At 41.0% G+C, this 24,419-nt stretch overlaps 1 protein-coding gene across 4 annotated transcripts in view; it reads right to left on the bottom strand.

The window, feature by feature from the left end:
- LOC126298970 (calcium uptake protein 3, mitochondrial) overlaps positions 1 to 24,419 on the bottom strand; it is a 613,695-nt gene that overhangs the window by 50,353 nt on the left and 538,923 nt on the right. For all 4 annotated transcript variants that reach the window (XM_049990590.1, XM_049990588.1, XM_049990589.1 and 1 more), the window contains exons 4-5: positions 13,831 to 13,878; positions 12,473 to 12,555 (exon numbers count right to left, since the gene is read on the bottom strand). In XM_049990590.1, the coding sequence (XP_049846547.1) occupies positions 12,473 to 12,555; positions 13,831 to 13,878 (131 nt within the window). The remainder of the gene's footprint in view (positions 1 to 12,472; positions 12,556 to 13,830; positions 13,879 to 24,419) is intronic.

The following is a 24,419-nucleotide window of genomic DNA, read 5'->3' on the forward strand; positions in this document are numbered from 1 at the left end:
TCCATTTCACATAAATTTTCTCAGCATGTTGTAGTCTTAGGCGGAGATTTCAATTTACCAGATATAGACTGGGACACTCAGATGTTTAGGACGGGTGGTAGGGACAGAGCATCGAGTGACATTATACTAAGTGCACTATCCGAAAATTACCTCGAGCAATTAAACAGAGAACCGACTCGTGGAGATAACATCTTGGACCTACTGATAACAAACAGACCTGAACTTCTCGACTCTGTAACTGCAGAAACGGGAATCAGTGATCATAAGGGAGAAAGGTTTATCTGTTTAGCAAGAGTAATAGAAGGCAGATTTCAGATTACCTAACAGATCAAAATGATAATTTCTGTTCCGACACTGACAATGTTGAGTGTTTAAGGAAAAAGTTCAAGACAATCGTAAAATGCGTTTTAGACAGGTACGTGCCGAGTAAAACTGTGAGAGATGGGAAAAACCCACCGTGGTTCAACAACAAAGTTAGGAAACTACTGCGAAAGCAAAGAGAGCTTCACTCCAAGTGTAAATGCAGCCAAAACCTCACAGACAAACAGAAGCTAAACGATGTCAAAGTTAGCGTAAGGAGGGCTATGTGTGAAGCGTTCAGTGAATTCGAAAGTAAAATTCTATGTACCGACTTGACAGAAAATCCTAGGAAGTTCTGGTCTTACGTTAAATCAGTAAGTGGCTCGAAACAGCATATCCAGACACTCCGGGATGATGATGGCATTGAAACAGAGGATGACACACTGAAATACTGAACACCTTTTTCCAAAGCTGTTTCATAGAGGAAGACCGCACTGCAGTTCCTTCTCTAAATCCTCGCACAAACGAAAAAATGGCCGACATCGAAATAAGTGTCCAAGGAGTAGAAAAGCAACTGGAATCACTCAACAGAGGAAAGTCCACTGGACCTGACGGGATACCAATTCGTTTCTACACACAGTACGCAAAGAACTTGCCCCCCTTCTGACAGCCGTGTATCACAAGTCTCTAAGGAACGGAAGGTCCCAAATGATTGGAAGAGAGCACAGGTAGTCCCAGTCTTCAAGAAGGGTCGTCGAGCAGATGCGCAAAACTATAGACCTATATCTCTGACGTCGATCTGTTGTAGAATTTTAGAACATGTTTTTTGCTTGAGTATCAGGTCATTTTTGGAAACCCAGAATCTACTCTGTAGGAATCAACATGGATTCTGGAAACAGCAATCGTGTGAGACCCAACCCGCTTTATTTGTTCATGAGACCCAGAAAATATTAGATACAGGCTCCCAGGTAGGTGCCATTTTCCTTGACTTCCGGAAGGCGTTCGATATTGTTCCACACTGTCGCCTGATAAACAAAGTAAGAGCCTACGGAATATCAGACCAGCTGTGTGGCTGGATTGAAGAGTTTTTAGCAAACAGAACATAGCATGTTGTTATCAATGGAGAGACGTCTACAGACATGAAATTAACCTTTGGCGTGCCACGGGGGAGTGTTATGGGACCATTGCTTTTCACAATATATATAAATGACCTAGTAGGTAGCGTCGGAAGTTCCATGCGGCTTTTCGTGGATATGCTGTAGTATACAGAGAAGTTGCAGCATTAGAAAATTGTAGCGAAATGCAGGAAGATCTGCAGTGGATAGGCACTTGGCGCAGGGACTGGCAACTGACCCTTAACATAGACAAATGTAATGTATTGCGAATAAATAGAAAGAAGGATCCTTTATTGTATGATTATATGATAGCGGAACAAACACTGGTAGCAGTTACTTCTGTAAAATATCCGGGAGTAAAATTAATCGTTGGTAAGGCGGGGACCAGGTTGAGATTCATTGGGAGAGTCCTTATAAAATGTAGTCCATCAACAAAGGAGGCGGATTACAAAACACTCGTTCGACCTACACTTGAGTATTGCTCATCAGTGTGGGATCCGTACCAGGTCGGGTTGGCGGAGGAGATAGAGAAGATCCAAAGAAGAGCGGCGCGTTTCATCACAGGGTTATTTGGTAACCGTGATAGCGTTACGGAGATGTTTAGCAAACTCAAGTGGCAGACTCTGCAAGAGAGGCGCTCTGCATCACAGTGTAGCTTGCTCACCAGGTTTTGAGAGGGTGCGTTTCTGGATGAGGTATCGAATATATTGCTTCCCCCTACTTATACCTCCTGAGGATATCACGAATGTAAAATTAGAGAGATTCAAATGCACACGGAGGCTTTCAGAGAGTCATTCTTCCCGCGAACCATACGCGACTGGAAGAGAAAAGGGAGGTAATGACAGTGGCACGTAAAGTGCCCTCTGCCACACACCATTGGGTGGCTTGCAGAGTATAAATGTAGATGTAGATGTAGATGTGGACTCAGGGCCAAAAGACACTATCCATATTAACTCACCTAACCTCAACATCTTTTCTCCCCTTACACTGTATCTGGTTCTCCTCCACCCAACAAGACAACTTCGTGGAAGTTGACCTACACCATTCTGATGGCTCCGTTAACACCTCTGCCCACATTAAACCCACTTAGCACCAACAGTACCTGCATTTCCACATCAAAAAATTCGTCCCACACAGCCCAGCCACCCGTGAATGCTGTATCTTCAATGACAAGATCTCCTTAGTCCAATATGCTGAAGGTCTCACAACGGCCTTTACATACATGCAATACCAACGACCCCCCCCCCCCCCCCTTTCCCTCAAACCCAGTTCACAAACAGATTACTCATGCATATCCTCACATCCCCCAATCACCCACCAACCCCAAGAATCAGCTACAAAGCACTCCCTCATTACCCAGTAACATCCTGGGCTGCAACAACTGATCCCTATCCTCTGCCAGGACTTCGATTCTCTCTCACCCTGTCCTGAAATGAGGGACGTCCTACCCAAGGTCCTTCCCACCACTCCTGAAGTGTCCTTCTCCTCCATCAGTCACATTCCAGTCCATCCCTCTGTCACACCCACTCCCACCCACTTGCCATAGGGATCATATCCTTGTGGCAGACCAAGCTGCAATATCTTCCAAATCTGCCTACCCAGCACCTCTTACTCCAGCCCTGTCACAGGCTTTTCCTACCACATCATAAGCCAGGCCTCTTATGAAAGCAGCCACATATATTCAAATTCTGCTGCAAACACTGAGAAGCAGGATGAATGGCCACTGCTGGACGGCTCTCAAGAGCAAAGTTGAGCACCTGGAGGCACACCAAGCTCAATTTTAATGGCTGCTTCACAACCTGTGCCATGTGGATACTTCCCTCCATTACCTGCTTCTCTGAATTATGCAAATGGGAGTTATCTTTACAACACATAATCTGCTCATGTAATCGTTCTAGCCTCAATCTCAGGTAACCCACTGTCCCTGAACCCTCCACCCAATAGTTTCCCCTTCCTCTTTCCTGTCACTACCTACCAATTTGTGCCCTATTGTCGCCTCCAGTGTGTGATGCTTTCCACCAGCTGCTGCAATAATGCCAGCTCATATGCCTGTGCCCCTCCCCCCCCTGCTGCATTCCTAAGTGGCAAACCAGCTGCTTCCCTCTGGGCCACTAGCCGCCCACCCCTAGCCCTTCTCTCTGCATCCTGTCTCCCTTTCAACTGACACTACCCCCAACACAAGCAATCCACCTGCAGAAAAATAGCACTCGCACTATTAGTCCCTCCAGCACCACATAGGCATGTGCTTGTGTGCATGTGTGCATGTCTGTTTTACTCTAGTTCCTCCAAAAACATCATGTTTCAAAAGTTATTCATAACAAAAATTTTTGTCTTTCAGAATCTTCTATTTTTAACTGGTGATTATTTCCAAAATTTAGTTACCTAGTTTTGTAGGCATAATTTTTTATGATTGCAAAAATGCCCTCTTGTATTACAGAAACATGGGAAATTCACTAATTATTCAATATAGAAAATTACATATTTTTGCCACTTTTTGTGGGAATTGTGAATCCCTGTGGCAGTATACATAGTATTTACAATATAGTCCATATAACTTTCTCAATTTTCCAGTTATCTAAGCCATAGTTAATCAGATTACTCCTTGGCTCACTGTTATTCTGTGGAAATTAATTTTGACCTTCTTCCCATTATAAATCAGATTGTAGCTACAAATTTGAGTTATTATCACTGTACTGAACAATGATTCAGTTAATCCCTGGTCAGCATTCATTTGGTCGACAAATCTGTGACAGTCAGAATGAACACTGTGCAGTTAGTACAGAATTGAAATGTAGTCACTCAGTTCAGGATCAGTTATCAACCTTTGAACATTTTTATAAAACTCTTGGAACTCACTCTGGGAGTGATAAGTAACTGACAAACATCATGTAAATTGTGTTCCGTGAACATCTAATATTTACAGTAGCTTTGTACTATGTCTGATGATGAAATTATACAGTAAATATGCCACCATTGTTATGACTTGTTATGTGTAGCTTCTGGCCTGTGTTATATGAAATTACAATTAAATCACTACAATAAAATGAATACTCTTACATGCATACAGGTGTTCATATACAGGGTGTTACAAAAAGGTATGGTCAAACTTTCAGGAAACATTCCTCACACACAAAGAAAAAAAATGTTATGTGGACATGTGTCCAGAAACGCTTACTTTCCATGTTAGAGCTCATTTTATTACTTCTCTTCAAATCACATTAATCATGGAATGGAAACACACAGGAACAGAACGTACCAGCGTGACTTCAAACACTTTGTTACAGGAAATGTTCAAAATGTCCTCCGTTAGCGAGGATACATGCATCCACCCTCCGTCGCATGGAATCCCTGATGCGTTGCAGCCCTGGAGAATGGCATATCATATCACGGTCGTCCACAATACGAATATGAAGAGTCTCTACATTTGGTACCGGGGTTGCGTACACAAGAGCTTTCAAATGCCCCCATAGATGAAAGTCAAGAGGGTGAGGTCAGGAGAGCGTGGAGGTCATGGAATTGTTCCGCCTCTACCAATCCATCGGTCACTAAATCTGTTGTTGAGAAGCGTACGAACACTTCGACTGAAATGTGCAGGAGCTCCATCGTGCATGAACCACATGTTGTGTCGTACTTGTAAAGGCACATGTTCTAGCAGCACAGGTAGAGTATCCCATATGAAATCATGATAACGTGCTCCATTGAGCGTAGGTGGAAGAACATGGGGCCTAATCAAGACATCACCAACAATGCCTGCCCAAACGTTCACAGAAAATCTGTGTTGATGATGTGATTGCACAATTGCGGATTCTCGTCAGCCCACACGTTTATTGTGGAAATTTACAATTTGATCACGTTGGAATGAAGCCTCATCCGTAAAGAGAACATTTGCACTGAAATGAGGATTGACACACTGTTGGATGAACCATTCGCAGAAGTGTACCCGTGGAGGCCAATCAGCTGCAGATAGTGCCTGCACACACTGTACATGGTACAGAAACAACTGGTTCTCCCGTAGCACTCTCTATACAGCAATGTGGTCAACATTACCTTGTACAGCAGTAACTTCTCTGACGCTGACATTAGGGTTATCATCAACTGCATGAAGAATTGCCTCGTCCTTTGCAGGTGTCCTCATTGTTCTACGTCTTCCCCAGTCGCGAGTCATAGGCTGGAATGTTCCGTGCTCTCTAAGACACCGATCAATTGCTTTGAACATCTTCCTGTCGGGACACCTTCGTTCTGGAAATCTGTCTCGATACAAACATACCGTGCCACGACTATTGCCCCGTGCTAATCCATACATCAAATGGGCATTTGCCAACTCCACATTTGTAAACATTGCACTGACTGCAAAACCACGTTAATGACGAACACTAACCTGTTGATGCTACATACTGATGTGCTTGATGCTAGTACTGTAGAGTAATAAGTCGCATGTCAACACAAGCACCGAAGCCAACATTACCTTCCTTCAATTGGGCCAGCTGGTGATGAATCGAGGAAGTACAGTACATACTGACAAAACTAAAATGAGCTCTAACATGGAAATTAAGCATTTCCGGACACATGTTCACATAACGTCTGTTGTGAGGAATGTTTCCTGAAAGTTTGGCTGTACATTTTTTAAGCACCCTGTATATGTCAAAGGGGACAGTTTAAAATGTGTGCCTTGACTGAGATTCAAACCCGGGATCTCCTGCTTACATGGCAGACACTCTATCCATCTGAGCCATTGAGGACACAGACGATAGTGCAACTGCACGCACTTATCTCTGGCATGCCTCCCGTGAGACTCAAATTCCCAACTTATTGTCCCGCACTATATTGGTAGTGCCCCTGCCCATTACACTCATTACTCGTGGCTTTACCAATTCCCATGAGAATTCAGTCACTGTTTGTGCATTCGCACAGGAAATGCTCAAATGGCCGGTGAACCTCGGTATCTGTTCTTTCAGACATGTCCGAAAGAACAGATACCATCGGTGACTGTGCAGCTCATTAGAATGAAATTACAATTAAATCAATACAATGAAATGAATACCCTTAGCTGCATACAGGCACTAATATATATCAATGGGGACAGTTGAAAATGTATGCCCTGACCAGGATTCGAACACGGGATCTCCTGCTTACATGGCAGACGCTATAGCCATCTGAGCCACTGAGGACACAGAGGATAGTGTCACTGCAAGGACTTATCTCTGGCATGCCTCCCGTGAGACCCACAGTCCCAACTTGTTGTCCTGCACTATATTCGTAGTACCCCTGCCCATTACACTCATTATTCACGGCTTTATACATAGGTTACCAACTGCGTTTTTTAAAATAGGAGCCCCCATTTTTTATTACATATTCGTGTAGTACCTAAAGAAATATGAATGTTTTAGTTGGACCAGTTTTTTTGCTTTGTGATAGATGGCGCTGTAATAGTCACAAACATATGGCTCGCAATTTTAGACGAACAGTTTGTAAGAGGTAGGTTTTTTAAATTAAAATACAGAACATAGGTATGTTTGAACATTTTATTTCGGTTGTTCCAATGTGATACATGTACCTTTGTGAACTTATCATTTCTGAGAACACATGAAGTTACAGTGTGATTACCTGTAAATACCACATTAATGCAATAAATACTCAAAATGATGTCCATCAACCTCAATGCATTTGGCAATACGTGTAACGACATTCCTCTCAACAGCGAGTAGTTCGCCTTCCGTAATGTTGCACATGCATTTACAATGCGCTGACGCATGTTGTCAGGCGTTGTTGGTGGATCACGATAGTAAATATCTTTCAACTTTCCCCACAGAAAAAAATCTGGGGACGTCAGATCCGGTGAATGTGTGCCCCATGGTATGGTGGTTCGATGACCAAACCAACTGTCTTGAAATATGCTATTCAATACTGCTTCAACCACATGCGAGCTGTGTGCCGGACATCCATCATGTTGGAAGTACATTGCCATTCTGTCATGCAGTGAAACATCTTGTAGTAACATTGGTAGAACATTACGTAGGAAATCAGCATACATTGCAACCATAAAATGGGGGCCAACTATCCTTCCTCCCATAATGCCGCACCGTACATTAACTCACCAAGGTCACTGATGTTCCACTTGTTGCAGCCATAGTGGATTTTACATTGCCCAATAGAGCATATTATGCTGGTTTACGCTACAGCTAATGGTGAATGACGCTTCGTCGCTAAATAGAATGCGTGCAAAAAATCTGTCATCATCCCGTAATTTCTCTTGTGCCCAGTGGCAGAACTGTACATGATGTTCAAAGTCGTTGCCATGCAATTACTGGTGCACAGAAATATGGTACAGGTGCAATCGATGTTGATGTAGCATTCTCAACACCAACGTTTTTGAGATTCCCGATTCTCGCGCAATAACACCTACTTGGGCATCATCATTTGTTGCAGGTTGTGGTTGATGTTTCACATGTGACTGAACACTTCCTGTTTCCTTAAATAACATAACTATCTGGGAACGGTCTGGACACTTGGATGATGTTGTCCAGGATACCAAGCAGCATACATAGCACATGCCCGTTGGGCATTTTGATCACAATAGCCACACATCAACATGATATCAACCTTTTCTGCAATTGGTAAACGGTCCAATTTAACACGGGTAATGTATCACAAAGCAGATACTGTCCGCACTGGCGGAATGTTACGTGATACCACGTACTTATACATTTGTGACTATTACAGTGCCATTTATCACAAAGCGAAAAAACTGGTCCAACTAAAACATTCATATTTCTTTACATACTACATGAATATTTAATAAAATATTGGGGTTTCTATTTAAAAGAACACAGTTGATAACAGTTTGACCTATGGCAGCACCTTCTAGCAGGCCAACCATGGCGCCATCTGGTTTCCCCCTTCAAGCTAGACGAGTTTATATATATAAAGATGGTATCTGTTCTTTCGGGTTAAACATTTAATCTTTTTTGTTTGCTGGTACATGTCTGCAGTTCTGCCACACACTGAAATCCCCCTCCTGCTCTTCCTCACAGTACTGTAGTGCACCATTAAAGAGATAAAGCAAAATACCTCGGCCCATTGTTAAAGTGGGGACAGGCTGTGCCATTTTGCAGCGTACGGTTATGTGATCTGGGAATTTCAGTGTCTACTACGACTGCAGACATGTATTCACAAACAAGGAAATAATTACATAACTTTATTTTTCTGACATGAGAATTATGACTTTATGGTTATCCTAAATACCTAAATTTATGGTAATGTCTTTGGAAGTGGTAATCTTTCTTACAGTCTCAAGTTAACTACAGAGTCACTGAAAAATATTTTCTCTGTAGCCTTGATGGCATTTGCTGCAACTATTTGACTTCTTTTTATGGCAAAAATATCACAGTCTTTAAATAAAATATGGCATTTCAGTCTTTGATCGCTGTTTTATTTAATGAACGATCACGGAATTCCCATTGAGAGAATCACAGTCTTTGATGTTTATTTCAGTCTCATAGAACTAACATCACTATGTCATCATATACATTAAATACACGAGCTTTGCCTTTCATTGTTCGTTAACTCTCTCATAGTGAAAATTATTCTTGGATACAAACTCTCCTAGTAAAACTGAAACAATTTCTGTCCATATCTTTGATTCCTGCAGTTACCAACATTGTACAACAATAAATTTTCAGTGTAGTTTGCCGCAATCCAGACTTGATAATACATCAGCTGAACTCCTTTGTAACTATGAGACTGTGTCTTTAATCAATATTTTTACCAGTATTAGCCTAGATTTCCTCCTAGCATATCATAAAATAAATTGCACTCTACTTGGAAGAAAATCCTCTAAGAACCTCAACTTCATCAGCTCAATCTTATACATCCCCTGCAACACATCTCTATTCCAGATATGAGGTATACTGTACATACAGGGTGTTTCAAAAATGACCGGTATATTTGAAACAGCAATAAAAACTAAACGAGCAGCAATAGAAATACACTGTTTGTTGCAATATGCTTGGGACAACAGTACATTTTCAGGCGGACAAACTTTTGAAATTACAGTAGTTACAATTTTCAACAACAGATGGCACTGCAAGTGATGTGAAAGATATAGAAGACAACGCAGTCTGTGGGTGCGCCATTCTGTACGTCGTCTTTCTGCTGTAAGCGTGTGCTGTTCACAACGTGCAAGTGTGCTGTGGACAACATGGTTTATTCCTTAGAACAGAGGATTTTTCTGGTGTTGGAATTCCACCGCCTAGAACACAGTGTTGTTGCAACAAGACGAAGTTTTCAACGGAGGTTTAATGTAACCAAAGGACCGAAAAGCGATACAATAAAGGAGCTGTTTGAAAAATTTCAACGGACTGGGAACGTGACGGATGAACGTGCTGGAAAGGTAGGGCGACCGCGTATGGCAACCACAGAGGGCAACGCACAGCTAGTTCAGCAGGTGGTCCAACAGCGGCCTCGGGTTTCTGTTCGCCGTGTTGTAGCTGCGTCCACGTATCGTCTCATGCGCTAGAGTTTACACCTCTATCCATACAAAATTCAAACGCGGCAACCCCTCAGCGCCGCTACCACTGCTGCACAAGAGACATTCACTAACGATATAGTGCACAGGATTGATGACGGCGATATGCATGTGGGCAGCATTTGGTTTACTGACGAAGCTTATTTTTACCTGGACGGCTTCATCAATAAACAGAACTGGCGCATATGGGGAACCGAAAAGCCCCATGTTGCAGTCCCATCGTCCATGCATCCTCAAAAAGTACTGGTCTGGGCCGCCATTTCTTCCAAAGGAATCATTGGTCCATTTTTCAGATCCGAAACGATTACTGCATCATGCTATCTGGACATTCTTAGTGAATTTGTGGCGGTACAAACTGCCTTACACGACACTGCGAACACCTCGTGGTTTATGCAAGATGGTGCCCGGCCACATCGCACGGGCGACGTCTTTAATTTCCTAAATGAATATTTCGATGATCGTGTGATTGCTTTGGGCTATCCGAAACATACAGGAGGCGGCGTGGATTGGCCTCCCTATTCGCCAGACATGAACCCCTGTGACTTCTTTCTGTGGGGACACTTTAAAGACCAGGTGTACCGCCAGAATCCAGAAACAATTGAACAGCTGAAGCAGTACATCTCATCTGCATGTGAAGCCATTCCGCCAGACACGTTGTGAAAGGTTTCGGGTAATTTCATTCAGAGACTACGCCATATTATTGCTACGCATGGTGGATATGTGGAAAATATCGTACTATAGAGTTTCCCAGACCGCAGCGCCATCTGTTGTTGACAATTGTAACTACTGTAATTTCGAAAGTTTGTCTGCCTGAAAATGTACTGTTGTCCCAAGCATATTGCAACAAACGGTGTATTTCTATCGCTGCTCGTTTCGTTTGTATTGCCATTTCAAATATACCGGTCATTTTTGAAACACCCTGTAAAATCTTCTTACAACCCTTTTAAGCTGCCTTGCTTCATCTGAAACAGGTGAAGTATTTTGTCTGGTCATCATCTTATGATTCATATACATGCAATCTTTCCTAATATAAAAATATTCCTCATTGATCCACTTAGTGTTAAACATATTCATATGCAGGGATGCATTTAACAAATAAATAACAGAAGAAAGACATGTATGTGACATTACATGTGTTGTTCCACATATTATTCAGCATCCTGCATTTAATGACAACTGAAAATACTGAATGATGAAATATGGACTACACAGGAAAACACCTTATACTGCACTGCAATATATACTTTGACAGTGCAGATTCTGGAACTTATTTCGTCATGAGGTCATTTTGTTCCCTCACAGGAATTGATCATCACTTCTAGTTTCTTTCTTTCGTCTGGCACTGAATTACAGTAATTTTTCCTTGTGTTATCATTCCATCTAGTTTTCTTCACTATTCTACATTGTCTTCACAGTACTTCCTTTTCTTCTACATCTTGCACTCACTACCACCAATTTGCTCACACACATTCCCTTCCACTCACCCACTCCTCTCACCCATCTGTCAACACGTTATTTCTACTTACTTGTGTTACTTGAAGCAGCTTGTGTATCCCTCTTTCCTTCCATCAATTTATAAGACCGATATTTGAGCATGGGACTTGCTGCTTTGTATAGTATGTTATCTGCTCTGGGAATTACTTACATTGTGTCATTTTCATTCTGCTTCTGTGCCAAAACTTGTGAGTCTTCCCCCCCCCCCCCTTTCCCCCAGTTCCTTCATTTTAATTAACAAATTCTGAAAGCTTGAAACTTATTATGTCAATAATTGTTCTTCCACAATCATAAACTTTCAATCAGTATAGCTACTTTTACAATTTTTGTACAATCCTAATGACTGTAACTTTGGTGAAAACAGTACTCATTCAGTGGGAAGTATATACAATATAGTTGCAGTACTATTATTAAAATCTACAATACAATGTGAGGGAAAATTATGTTGTCAGTTTCAGAATGTAATTATTGTTGTTGACTGTAACATTTCAGAAAAAAAATGGTAATGGTAGAAATTGAAATGAATGTAAAAAAACTTTGAACACATTATAAATGTTGAATTTGTACAACATGCTTTGCGCGGTATGCACATAGCTGGAGAAACTTGCTCAAGTGCTTTGTTTAATGTTTTTGTCAATTGCTGCGATAGCTGAAGAGATCCATATGCATAGGTTGGCTAGCACTGTTTCAAATGGTGGCACAAGCAGTCTTTACAAAATTCCACAAGAAGAAATTACAAGGACTCAAACTGGGTGAATGTGGTCATTATTTTATCTCCAGGAGCTGCATGGCAAATCCACTGTTGTGATAATATGTAATTCACAAGCTCCTGAATTGTGTAACGAAAATTTGGAGGGGGAGGGGAGCACTATTCAACTCAAACATGATGTAAAATTTGTACTCTTCCACCTATGAAAAGAACCATTGTTCCACAATTGAAAGATATTTAGCACAAAATCATGTGGCTAGAAATTTATGCATTACAATGTAAACAAGGAGCAGCTTATAAATGATAGGAGTTTGAAATCAACATACTTACCACAAGAAATTCAGTCTTATCAACACGCTCATTACCATCAGTATCAAACATGTTGAATGCAATACGAAATCCAGTTTGAGGTTCTGAAACAATAATATCTTTCATACTCTTCCTAAAACAATAAACGATGTTTGGAAATTTGTCTTTAACTTTTTAAAGTAAAAATTATAGTAATTAAGAGGTGCACTTCCTTCACATCAAATATATGAAATCTCTAACTGCAAGCATCAATTATGAAATTTCAGATCCTGTAATTTTCCAGTGCATAATTTATGTTACTCTTTAAACGTACACCCTCCTCATCTATTCCCACATTTCACCCCCTTCCCCCCACATATACAGAGTGTAAACATAATTAAAATGAGGGACAAAGAGAAGTATAAAGCTGTGGGGAAGCGATGGAGTACCAGTCATTAGGAAATTGGGAGATAACAGAGACAGACATAATATGAGAACAAGGCTTCATGGAGGATGGGGACAGGAGAATTCTGGGGGTTGGACAGGCAATTCATTACTGTGCAATTCATAGAAGTTGGAGTGGTTGGAACACAGATGGGATTTGTGGTGTAGCATCCATTATAGTACACAATGTTGTGCATAGTAACATGTTCTTCGATGTGATCAGACTTTCATGTGGCCACAACCCAGCAGTGATAATTCATGCAGTAGTTGCAGGAAGTCTTCTGTTTGGTATAGCAGCTTTCACAATGTTTTTATGGTGTTTAAGGACTGACAAAGGATTCCAAATACATAGCACAACCCACCCCAACTGCTTTGCAGTTTCTACATAAAGACTCCCAGATGAAGTATGATGATCTCAACTTTCATGAGTGGACAATATTCTACTTTTTAACGGCAGTTTTTAAGCAAGGATCATTACCTTCTGAATATCTGGAAACAGACACATTACCAACAGCAGGAAAAGGCTGACTTGAATGATTTGTCAGTTAGGAATCAAGAATTGTATTGTATTTATGGATTTCATTTGTGTAATCTCTAATTGTTAGATCAACTCACAGAGCAGGTTTCTAACACACTACAAGATTGTGTTATAAGCACTGTGGAATAGACTACTGTAATACCGTACTCCTCCATATCATCTCAGTCATTTATCACATTTTTACCTATTTACACAAAGATTAATGATTGTAATACAATATGTCTCCAACTTCTAGGACAAAAATAAGACAAATGACAAACAAATTCAATGCGAACACTTTGAGACAGCAAACCAACACCTAGAAACCAGAAATAGAGATAGCTGCTCTTTTCTAATTTATTTACACTACTCAAGAATTAGTAACTACAAACAAGTGGTGCAGAAAAAATTACTGAACTGTAAAGATAGATGTACGTACTTGTAAGTATTGACAGCAGAAACAGATACTCCGTGTAGGATATTATTCCTGAAAAAGAAAGAGAAATTACTATTCCAAGTAATACTCAAGGGTCTCAAATACTTTTAGCAGTAGCGTTGGATTAAACAATCATGTCCAAAGCACTTAAATTAAGCAAGAAAGAATAAATTTTCTCACTGAATGTTTTGGAAACATATGGAAACTGAACACAAATTTAGAAGACCTAAAAACTGTAGTACAATACACCTAAACATTAAGGTAACTTTGTATCACTGATACAGGGAGTGAAAGGCTATTTATAATTTGTACAGAAACCAGACGGGAGTTATAAAGTCGAGGGACATGATAAGGAAGCAGTGGTTGGGAAGGGAGTGAGACAGGCTTGTAGCCTATCCCCGATGTTATTCAATCTGTATATTGAGCAAGCAGTAAAGGAAACAAAAGAAAAATTCGGAGTACGTATTAAAATCCATGGAGAAGAAATAAAACCTTCAAGGTTCACTGATGACATTGCAATGCAAAGGACTTGGAAGAGCAGTTGAATGGAATGGACAGTGTCTTGAAAGAAGGATATAAGACGAACACCGACAAAAGTAAAATGAGGATAATGGAATGTAGACTAGTTAACTCTGGTGATGCTAAGGGAATTACATTAGGAAATGAGACACTTAAAGTAGTAAAGGAGGTTTGCTATTTGGGGAGCAAAATAACTGATGATGGTCGAAGTAGAGAGGATATAAAATGTAGACTGTCAATGGCAAGGAAAGTGTTTCTGAAGAAGATAAATTTGTTAACATCGAGTATAGATTTAAGTGTCAGTAAGTTGTTTCTGAAAGTATTTGTATGGAGTGTAGCCATTTGTGGAAGTGAAACATGGATGATAAATAGTTTGGACAAGAAGAGAATAGTAGCTTTCGAAATGTTGTGCTACAGAAGAATGCTGAAGATTAGATGGGTAGATCACATAACTAATGAGGAGGTATTGAATAGAATTGGGGAGAAGAGGAGTTTGTGGCACAACTTGACTAGAAGAAGGGATCAGTTGATAGGACATGTTCTGAGGCATCAAGGGATCACCAATTTAGTATTGGAGGGCAGTGTGGAGGGTAAAAATCATAGAGGGAGACCAAGAGATAATACACTAAGCAGATTCAGAAGGATGTAAGCTGCAGTACGTACTGGGGGATGAAGAAGCTTGCAAAGGATAGAGTAGCATGGAGAGCAGCATCAGACCAGTCTCAGGACTGAAGAACACAACAACACCAACAACAACAACCACCAGATTATTACTGAAATATTATCAGTTTAGTGAAACCCATTTGACTTTTATTGTGTGCACACAAATCTATTAACTATCAACAACAGAATAATTTCTATACATAAAAGAAAATCAAATTGTTCACATAAATTGTTAATGTTGTTGTTGTTCTTCTTCTTCTTCTTCTTCTTAAGCAAGAAAGAAGGTAGGCAGGTTTCAGTTTAACATTCTGTTGGTGTTATTTAACTTACGAGAAGTAAGCCATGAGATGGACAAGGGTGGGAAAGAAAACTTATCAGGCTCACATTCTGGCATTTTCCCAAAACCATTTGGACACACCAACAAATTAAATTTGTAGCACTTTGAGCATTCATTCACAATGCAAACCATATTACACTTGCATCTATAAGTTGAGGGATCTTTTAGATCCATAAAAAATGTGCACATCAGAAATGATCTCCGGCAATATAGTGACATGTGACACAGTGATACGGATACTGAGTGTACAGGATAACCTGTTACAGGCAGAAACTGACATACAATAACAACCTTCTATCAGTGGCATATAGGAAGGTCTATGCAGAACATAATGCCTTTTCAAGAAATACAGGATGCATAGTATCTCCCTACACAGTGGAACACACCATTCATCATAACTTGGGATAATGCCTCCCTCCGTTACATGTGTGTGGTGCTGGTGTCCAGCCTGTAATTTATCATCCTACATTGTTTCACACATGTTTAATCAGATATAAGTCTGGAGAGTTAGCTAACCACTCTAGATTCATTAGTTCCTCATGATGTAGCTACTGGTCCACCTGATGTTGCACTTACCTAATTATGCAAAAGTGACAATAGTGTGTGGATTATAAGGATATGCCATCCCTATGGGCCAGAGCCATTACATTATCCTTTAAACAGGTGCGATGGTGTACATGCTCCTAATATTGTATCATTCCAGATGAGAAAACTGGCAGTTCCATATTATCTCTTTCTGCAATAATCAGAGTTGGGTCACAGGCTAGGCCTGGGGATGGATGGGGGAAAAATTATTGTCTGACTGCTTTTCAAAGAAACCATATAGCCTTAAATAAAGGAGTTTAGGTAACAATGGAAAACCTAAATCTAGATGGTCAGACAAGGATTCTGAATCACTGTACTCTCAAATGAAAGTCCAGTGTATTACCACCTTAATCAGTATGGTGAGACAGACACCAGATTGGTTAGACCATATTCTGCTCTGTTTCAGTAACACATTTGGAGAGTTGTTGAGCATACATTGTAAACTCTCTAAGACAACTGTACACAGTCTGACAAGAGACATGAGAAACACAGGATACCAGGAAATCTCTAATGAAGGCTATCTGTAATGACTTGGTGTCTTCAGAAACTTGATACAAAATTGGCAAGTGTATCCACTCTCCTGTAACATACTCTACAGGTATTAAACAATGCTTTGGGTGTCATCTAACTCCCAGATCACCTATTATTGAAAGTTTAACTGTCATGATCCAGTCATGTATGATGTCATCCCTATGCACTTTCTAAGCTATCCCAATCCTCTACATGACACACCATATGTGAAATACACATAGCAGTCAATGAGAACTATACCCAAGACCTCTGTCCACATATACTTGTGACAGTACACTAAACTGTTTTACATTGTCGTCTCACACATTTCTGAGTTGCCCTGCTACAATTCACACCATTTCACAATTAAACGGTGTTTTCTAGTGGATGTCTACAATCTCGCAACTTATGGATTCTTAGAAATTGATCCTGGTATTTGATTAGCATTTTGTAGTTTGAAAATTAACAAACAACGAATGCTGTTTGTAATTGTTTCTTTGTAAATGGGGCAACAGGTAACTTATCTGATGATATTTTTAACCCACAGAAATTCAATATCTGTTTTATAGTTTCAATAATTGGGGAGAATGGGTAGTACCTTGTAAATATCAGTAGGTATCATTTGCAAGAACTGTTTTATACACAGTGTACCATCACTTAAGATATACTAAATGCTCCAAATGCTCCTAAAACCTGTGTCACAAAGAGAATCATGTTTAAAGTGATCAGACCATCAAAACGTATGCAATTTTTAGAAAAAAAAGAAGTTGCTCCAGTAATAAGGTAAGTACTATGTGAGCACAGAAAATATTAGACAGAATAAATGAAACAAGAAAATGAGGAAATTGCTTTCGAGTATACAATGTCTTGACCAAATAATTTAGCCCAAAATTACTCTTTTAATACATTTACTGCAAAGCAGAGTAAAAGATAATTTAAATCTGAGCACTAATAGATGGACTAAGTTTTCAAATAAAAACATTCCAAAACAAGAATGAGATTTTCACTCTGCAGCGGAGTGTGTGCTGATATGAAACTTCCTGGCAGATTAAAACTGTGTGCCGGACCGAGACTCGAACTTGTGACCTTAGCCTTTTGCGGGCAAGTGCTCTACTAACTGACCTACCCAAGCACGACTCACGCCCCGTCCTCACAACTTTACTTCTGCCAGTACCTCATCTCCTACCTTCCAAACTTTACAGAAGCTCACCTGCAGAACTAGCACAGCCCCAGGCTGTGGCTAAGCCATGTCTCCGCAATATCCTTTCTTTCAGGAGTGCTAGTTCTGCAGGGTTTGCGGGTGAACTTCTGTAAAGTTTGGAAGGTAGGAGATGAGGTACTGGCGGAAGTAAAGTTGTGAGGACGGGGCGTGAGTCGCGCTTAGGTAGCTCAGTTGGTAGAGCACTTGCCCGCGAAAGGCTAAGGTCCCGAGTTGGAGTCTCCGTTCGGCACACAGTTTTAATCTGCCAGGAGGTTTCATTCCAAAACAAATTTGATAAAGTTTTATATCCTACATCTCCCAAAGATGTCCCCACCATTACCAACTCTTAAAAATACTTGCTCGAGCAATTATGATGAAATCAGTAGGAAAATAATCACATGTTGCTTAACTGAAGTTTATAAGACAACAAGTTAATTATATAAGGAATCTTTTCATATTGGTATTTTTACAGATAGACACGATTTTGACATCCTACTCTATAAAAATGGAGATAAAATGCACAAAAGGCTTTATAAACAGTGAAGAAAACACTCGAAAGCAAAGAGTTTGGTTTTCAAAACGGACTGTCAGCTAAACAAGCTGTAGTATATTGATATTGATACGTGATACACGAGAATCAATCAAAAATCATTATCACTGGGAATATTTTGTGACTTGGCTAAGGCTCTTGATAGTGGGAACCATGTTATCCTTAAGCGAAAGGTAAATTATCTTATTACAAAATATTTGAGACATGTGATTCACAGTTTCTATCTTATCCATTGACTATAAATTGAGTGTACCACCAGTGTGTCTATCAAATAGCAACAGGCACCAAAGACTTGAAGCAATCACACATGGTGCACAACAGGGGTCTGTTTTAGGTCCTCTGTTTCTGATGCACATACATGATCTTTCACTAGCACTGTAAAAAGAAATTGTGTTCTCTTTTGCAGAAAATGCAACTACAGAAATAAAAAGTGGTATCTGTCATATTAGTACCTAATAACAGCAACGTTCTGGCTAGATATCTATATCTGAGTACAGATACAAACACATTATTATTATTATTATTATTATTATTATTATTATTATTATTATTACTATAGTAGACATTTTGTATATTTTTTGTAATTAAATGTTTCATTGTTCTTATTACTGTTGTAATCATATTCATAAGTGACACTTTAAAAGTGGGGATAATGACAATTTATATTTGAGGATTGTCGAGACCCCTGCCCCAGAAGCGAATCTTTGGTCTGTACCAACTCTGTTGGATTCCATGGATGAGATTAATATAATGTAATGATGTAGTGAAAACTGGAGCAAAGTAATGGATACCTAAATTTCCAAACCATTTGAAATGTATGGAAAGACTGCTCCTTGTGATGCAGACTCTTGAACTGTATGGAAATCGCTCAGTGGGATACAGATTTGCTTGGGATGTCCACCAAGCTGCAAAATCCCCTATGAAGGAGATCTACTGTGGATACGGCAAGATGACAATGACACTTACCAGTGTGCCATACGGATACAGTGATCATCGCAATTACACAGACTACCCTAGCATTCCTTCTGTCAGACCCAAATTCTCAACTTGTTCACTCACTACTGACGTAGTACCTCTTGCCCGTTTCCTCATTAGTCGCGGCGTTTCACCGATTTCCATAGGAGTTCGTGTGTGGTGTGCGTCCGCACTAAAGTGATCACGTCCTAAGGAACAGACACCACATATATAATTAAAGCGAGGACGACTAATGGCCACTTCAGTGTGGATGCACACTACGTTCGAACTCTTAGGGGAATTGGCGAAATGCCGCGAGTAATGAGGATAAACAAACTTTTTGCATTAACATTTTTGTCCTCCTTTTCAATTCATTTTTATATTTTCGAAATTCCTTTTCGTTTCCTGAAATTATGTTCCCATAATGTAATTAAGTGAAGTTTAAGTAGTCCTGGAGGGAACAGGGGGTGTTTTTCTGGAGAAAACCTTCAACTTCTATTTAAATTCTGTGATTTGTACTGCAGCCCTACATTATTGATGAATCCTACTGAAAATGTATGTTGAATTGAGCTGCAAAGATTTTTAAAACATGCTTAATAATTTGCTTATAACGTAAAAAGGAATACCATAACCAGTAACCACTTAACGGACGCTGCAGTTCCTTTTAAAAGTAAGTTCGTATTGTCAATCACTAATCTCCTTAGAGAGTTAATGTAGAGAGAGGTTGGTTAGTATAAGATTACTAAGCTTGTTGAAAAGAGATCTACATGAAACACTTGACCACGTATGTCTCTCATCTGAACAGCTGAAAGGGTGTCAGACGACTAATGCAAATGTTCAGGTTCAATCCCACGTTCGATTACAGGACTTTATATGCTGAATGCCGATTCTTTCACCTCTGACGGTGATTTGTAAACGTGAAAAACGTCGTGCTACACCACCGTTAGTAGCTGTAGCAGTCTCCCCCCTCACATAAATGGTTAAGTTACTGCACAAATCGGAAGGGAAGAGCATACCACCTACAGAAACGCTGTAACTTCGCAAGGCTGTTATAGCCCTGACGACTTGGTTTTGCCGGCCGTAGTGGTCGAGCGGTTCTAGGCGCTTCAGTGAGGAACCGCAGGAGCGCTACTGTCGCAGGTTCGAATCCTGCCTCTGGCATGGATGTGTGTGATGTCCTTAGGTTAGTTAGGTTTAAGTGGTTCTAAGTTCTGGGGGATTGATGACCTCAGATATTGAGTCCCATAGTGCTCAGAGCCATTTGAACCATTTTTTTGAATTTGGTTTTGGGCTTAACATTTCCTTGTGCCTTAATTGAGTTGGCCCAAAATACACTAGTGTTTGGAAGAAGTGGAACACCAAAATCCAGAGATGTGATCACACTGAAATTTATTCCACCGACTTTATTTATTTATCATCATCCCAATGATTACATTTGTGATACAGGATTTGTCAGGATACATTTCAACAACTATATAATATCTTTACAAATTTCTTATGAATTTATATGAATATATCTTATATTTAATACAATATACAACTAATAAGTGTTTTTATAACATAATTTCTTATGTGCTTGGGAGACCTATTCCTTGATGTTATGATTCCATTTGTCACATTTATGATATCATATATTCTTATACATGACACTACACAAATGATTAGCATCACGGACCCGTACAATGCACTGTGACTGTACTGAGTAGCGCCACCACACGCTGTAATCAGTGTCGCTAGACATCGAGCCACGGAATCAAAGATCACCTGAATATGCTGCTAGGGAATACTCTGTGCCAGACTGGCCGAGCGGTTCTAGGCGCTGCAGTCTGGAACCGCGCGACCGCTACGGTCGCAGGTTCGAATCCTGCCTCGGGCATGGATGTCTGTGATGTCCTGAAGTTAGTTAGGTTTAAGTAGTTCTAAGTTCTAGGGGACTGATGACCTCAGATGTTAAGTCCCATAGTGCTCAGAGCCATTTGAACCATTTTTTTGAATACTCTGCCACGCAGTTTGTAGGCACGTCTGCAAAACATCAACTGCAGCCGCAGGAGGACCTGAACGAACGAGCTGCCGACCCACTGTATCCCAGATATATTCGATGGGCGACATGTCACGTGAACGAGATGGCCGGGGGATCAGTGATACCCGTCATTCTTCGAAGAAGGCTTGCACATTCCTCCCCACTTGCATGATGGACGGACGCGGGTTTGAACCGTCGTCCTCCCGAATGTGACTTAGTGTGCTAATCACTGCGCCACCTCGCTCGGTGCTAAACAATACAGTCTGGCCGACTGCGTTCACCACGGCGGCGTCGGACAGGTATAAGCCCATCACTGTACGACTAGTTGATGCGAGAATCGTCCGAAAACACTACGTTTTGCCACTCAGCACGCAAGTGTCGACATTCGCATGTCCATTGCAGTCTGCGGCGATGGTGGTTTCTGGTCAATGGAGGCAGACGCAAAGGCATGAGTGGCACCAGTCCAGCTCGCGGAAGACGGTGTCGAACTGTCGACGCAGTTGCAGTGCTCCAACACTGCGCCTGTTCACATCGTGCCTATGTGCGGAGCTGTGTACAGCCCTCTACTCTTCACAGGTTCCACATAGGTCTCACTGTTACGCAGCATGCTCTGTACTGGCCGCAGTGTCACGGACCGACAGACCCGCCTCCCGGAGACCAATCGTTCTGCCCCGTTCAGAGGTTGTTCAGGGAAATTATCTGAATATTTTAGTGTAAGCTACCCATGATTTCTGGTGGCTCGTTATAGAATTATACTCCAATTACCCTTTTTCTGTGAACACAATTTTGCAACGATGAAAATTTCTGTAATATACGATCATCAAAACGTACTACACGAAACACATGATAATGCAACAATCCCTATACGAAACACGTACATGTACCACAGTGTGTCCAATCTGTTCTTCCAGCGTACAGTACAATAATTAACAAATTTAGAACTGTTCCCTAACACATACTGTTCAACATGTGGAACACTATGATTACAGAGTGTACAGAGACGCGCAGTTAATTGTCTCACACGCTCAAGAATCCCAAGAGATTGGTCTAGTACTTCTGCCTCTGCAATAATCCTATCAACCAGATGCATGCCACGACGGGAATCTCCTATATTAGGCTCCTCACATTCCATCATAAGTAGTAATCCACTGGGGTCATGTCTGGTGAAAGAGTTGGCCACGGAACAGGGTCACCGCGACCAATCCCTTGTTGTCCAAACGGTAAATCAATGTGGTTACGAAGAACGAGTGCAAAGGGTGCCCATCATGTTGAAACCACACAAGCTGACAAATTCCAAACAAGATACACAGCATATATCTTCCACGCGGAATGAAGACAACCAGATACCTTGGGTGGTGATGTCCACAACATTTTCACACAAACTATATTAGTTTACACTTTGACAGTGACACTTTATCAGCATCCAGCATGCAGAATGAGATTTTCACTATGCAGCGGAGTGTGCGCTGGTATGAAACTTCCTGGCAGATTAAAACTGTGTGCCCGACCGAGATCGAACTCGGGACCTTTGCCTTTCGCGGGCAATTGCTCTACCATCTGAGCTACCGAAGCACGACTCACGTCCGGTACTCACAGCTTTACTTCTGCGAGTACCTCGTCTCCTACCTTCCAAACTTTACAGAAGCTCTCCTGCGAAACTTGCAGAACTAACACTCCTGAAAGAAAGGATATTGTGGAGACATGGCTTAGCCACAGCCTGGGGGGTGTTTCCAGAATGAGATTTTCACTCTGCAGCGGAGTGTGTGCTGATATGAAACTTCCTGGCAGATTAAAACTGTGTGCCGGACCGAGACTCGAACTTGTGACCTTAGCCTTTTGCGGGCAAGTGCTCTACTAACTGACCTACCCAAGCACGACTCACGCCCCGTCCTCACAACTTTACTTCTGCCAGTACCTCATCTCCTACCTTCCAAACTTTACAGAAGCTCACCTGCAAACCCTGCAGAACTAGCACAGCCCCAGGCTGTGGCTAAGCCATGTCTCCACAATATCCTTTCTTTCAGGAGTGCAAGTTTCGCAGGAGAGCTTCTGTAAAGTTTGGAAGGTAGGAGACGAGGTACTGGCAGAAGTAAAGCTGTGAGTACCGGACGTGAGTCGTGCTTCGGTAGCTCAGATGGTAGAGCAATTGCCCGCGAAAGGCAAAGGTCCCGAGTTCGAGTCTCTGTCGGGCACACAGTTTTAATCTGCCAGGAAGTTTCATCCAGCATGCACTTTACAACTGTTCTGGACATCAAAATGGAGGCAGACAGATACGAAAGATGAACCTGAAAAGGTTCGAAAACCGGTTCATGTAATAAAGCATTATTATTGGAAAAAGTGACTGGTTGCAGCTGTGTATAACTTATTTACATTTCTTAAAATAATTAGCTGCGGTAATTTTTTATAGCCTTGTGTAGAGAAGTTCCTACTCATATTTTTTTCCGTAGTTATTTGCGAGTCTTGTTGTGACGCCACACACTAACAACACAGGGTTTACTTGTTTAAGTATTGTGTTGTTCCAGGTTAATTTTATTTTACTCTTTTTTATTCCGTCTGAGAGCAGTCTGGCCAAGAATGGAGTCGCTCATGCAATTTCTATAGTATCAAAAAGCAAGATGATTGGTGGGGGTTGAGTCTGATTGGTCCAGAGAGGAGTGGGGTGGGGTGGGGTGGGATGAGATGGGAGTTCTTGACACTTAGCTGTAATGCCACACACATACGTATTTCCGCTGGTGTGGCGAGACCTGTTTGTCTTTATTACCGTGGGCAGGATGTTTACCCACGAGCGCATGCTTCGTACCAGTGTCTTCTCTGCCAGCACCCAGGACGGCCGCAGGTGGCGTGAAGAGGATTGCAAAAGAATTCTTTGTTTGGATAAAATTTATTTCTGTACCAATGCCTGTTCGGGTTAGTTCGGTCGCCTCAGTGGCATAATGGGTTGCATACACTACAGGCATCACGTTCCACTAGTAGCAGCTCCTCTGGCAGTACATATCATATTTGTGAGCGTCTTGAAAATCGGTAGACTTCAGAATTTTGCCAAGACCCTATAAATTTATTGAGATTTCTGCGCAATATTCAGTGACATCATTATTTCTAACATTGTACTCGTTTTAACACAGATTTCATAATATTTGATTTGTTAAGATTATTTGATCCATGATATTGGTAGTTGAGCTCCGTGGTTGTGGATAAAATTACTTGAAGAAATACAATAAACACACACATTTTATATTACTTTATTTATGCCAAA

Source organism: Schistocerca gregaria, chromosome X (genome assembly GCF_023897955.1).
Source record: "Schistocerca gregaria isolate iqSchGreg1 chromosome X, iqSchGreg1.2, whole genome shotgun sequence".
NCBI lineage: Eukaryota > Metazoa > Arthropoda > Insecta > Orthoptera > Acrididae > Schistocerca > Schistocerca gregaria.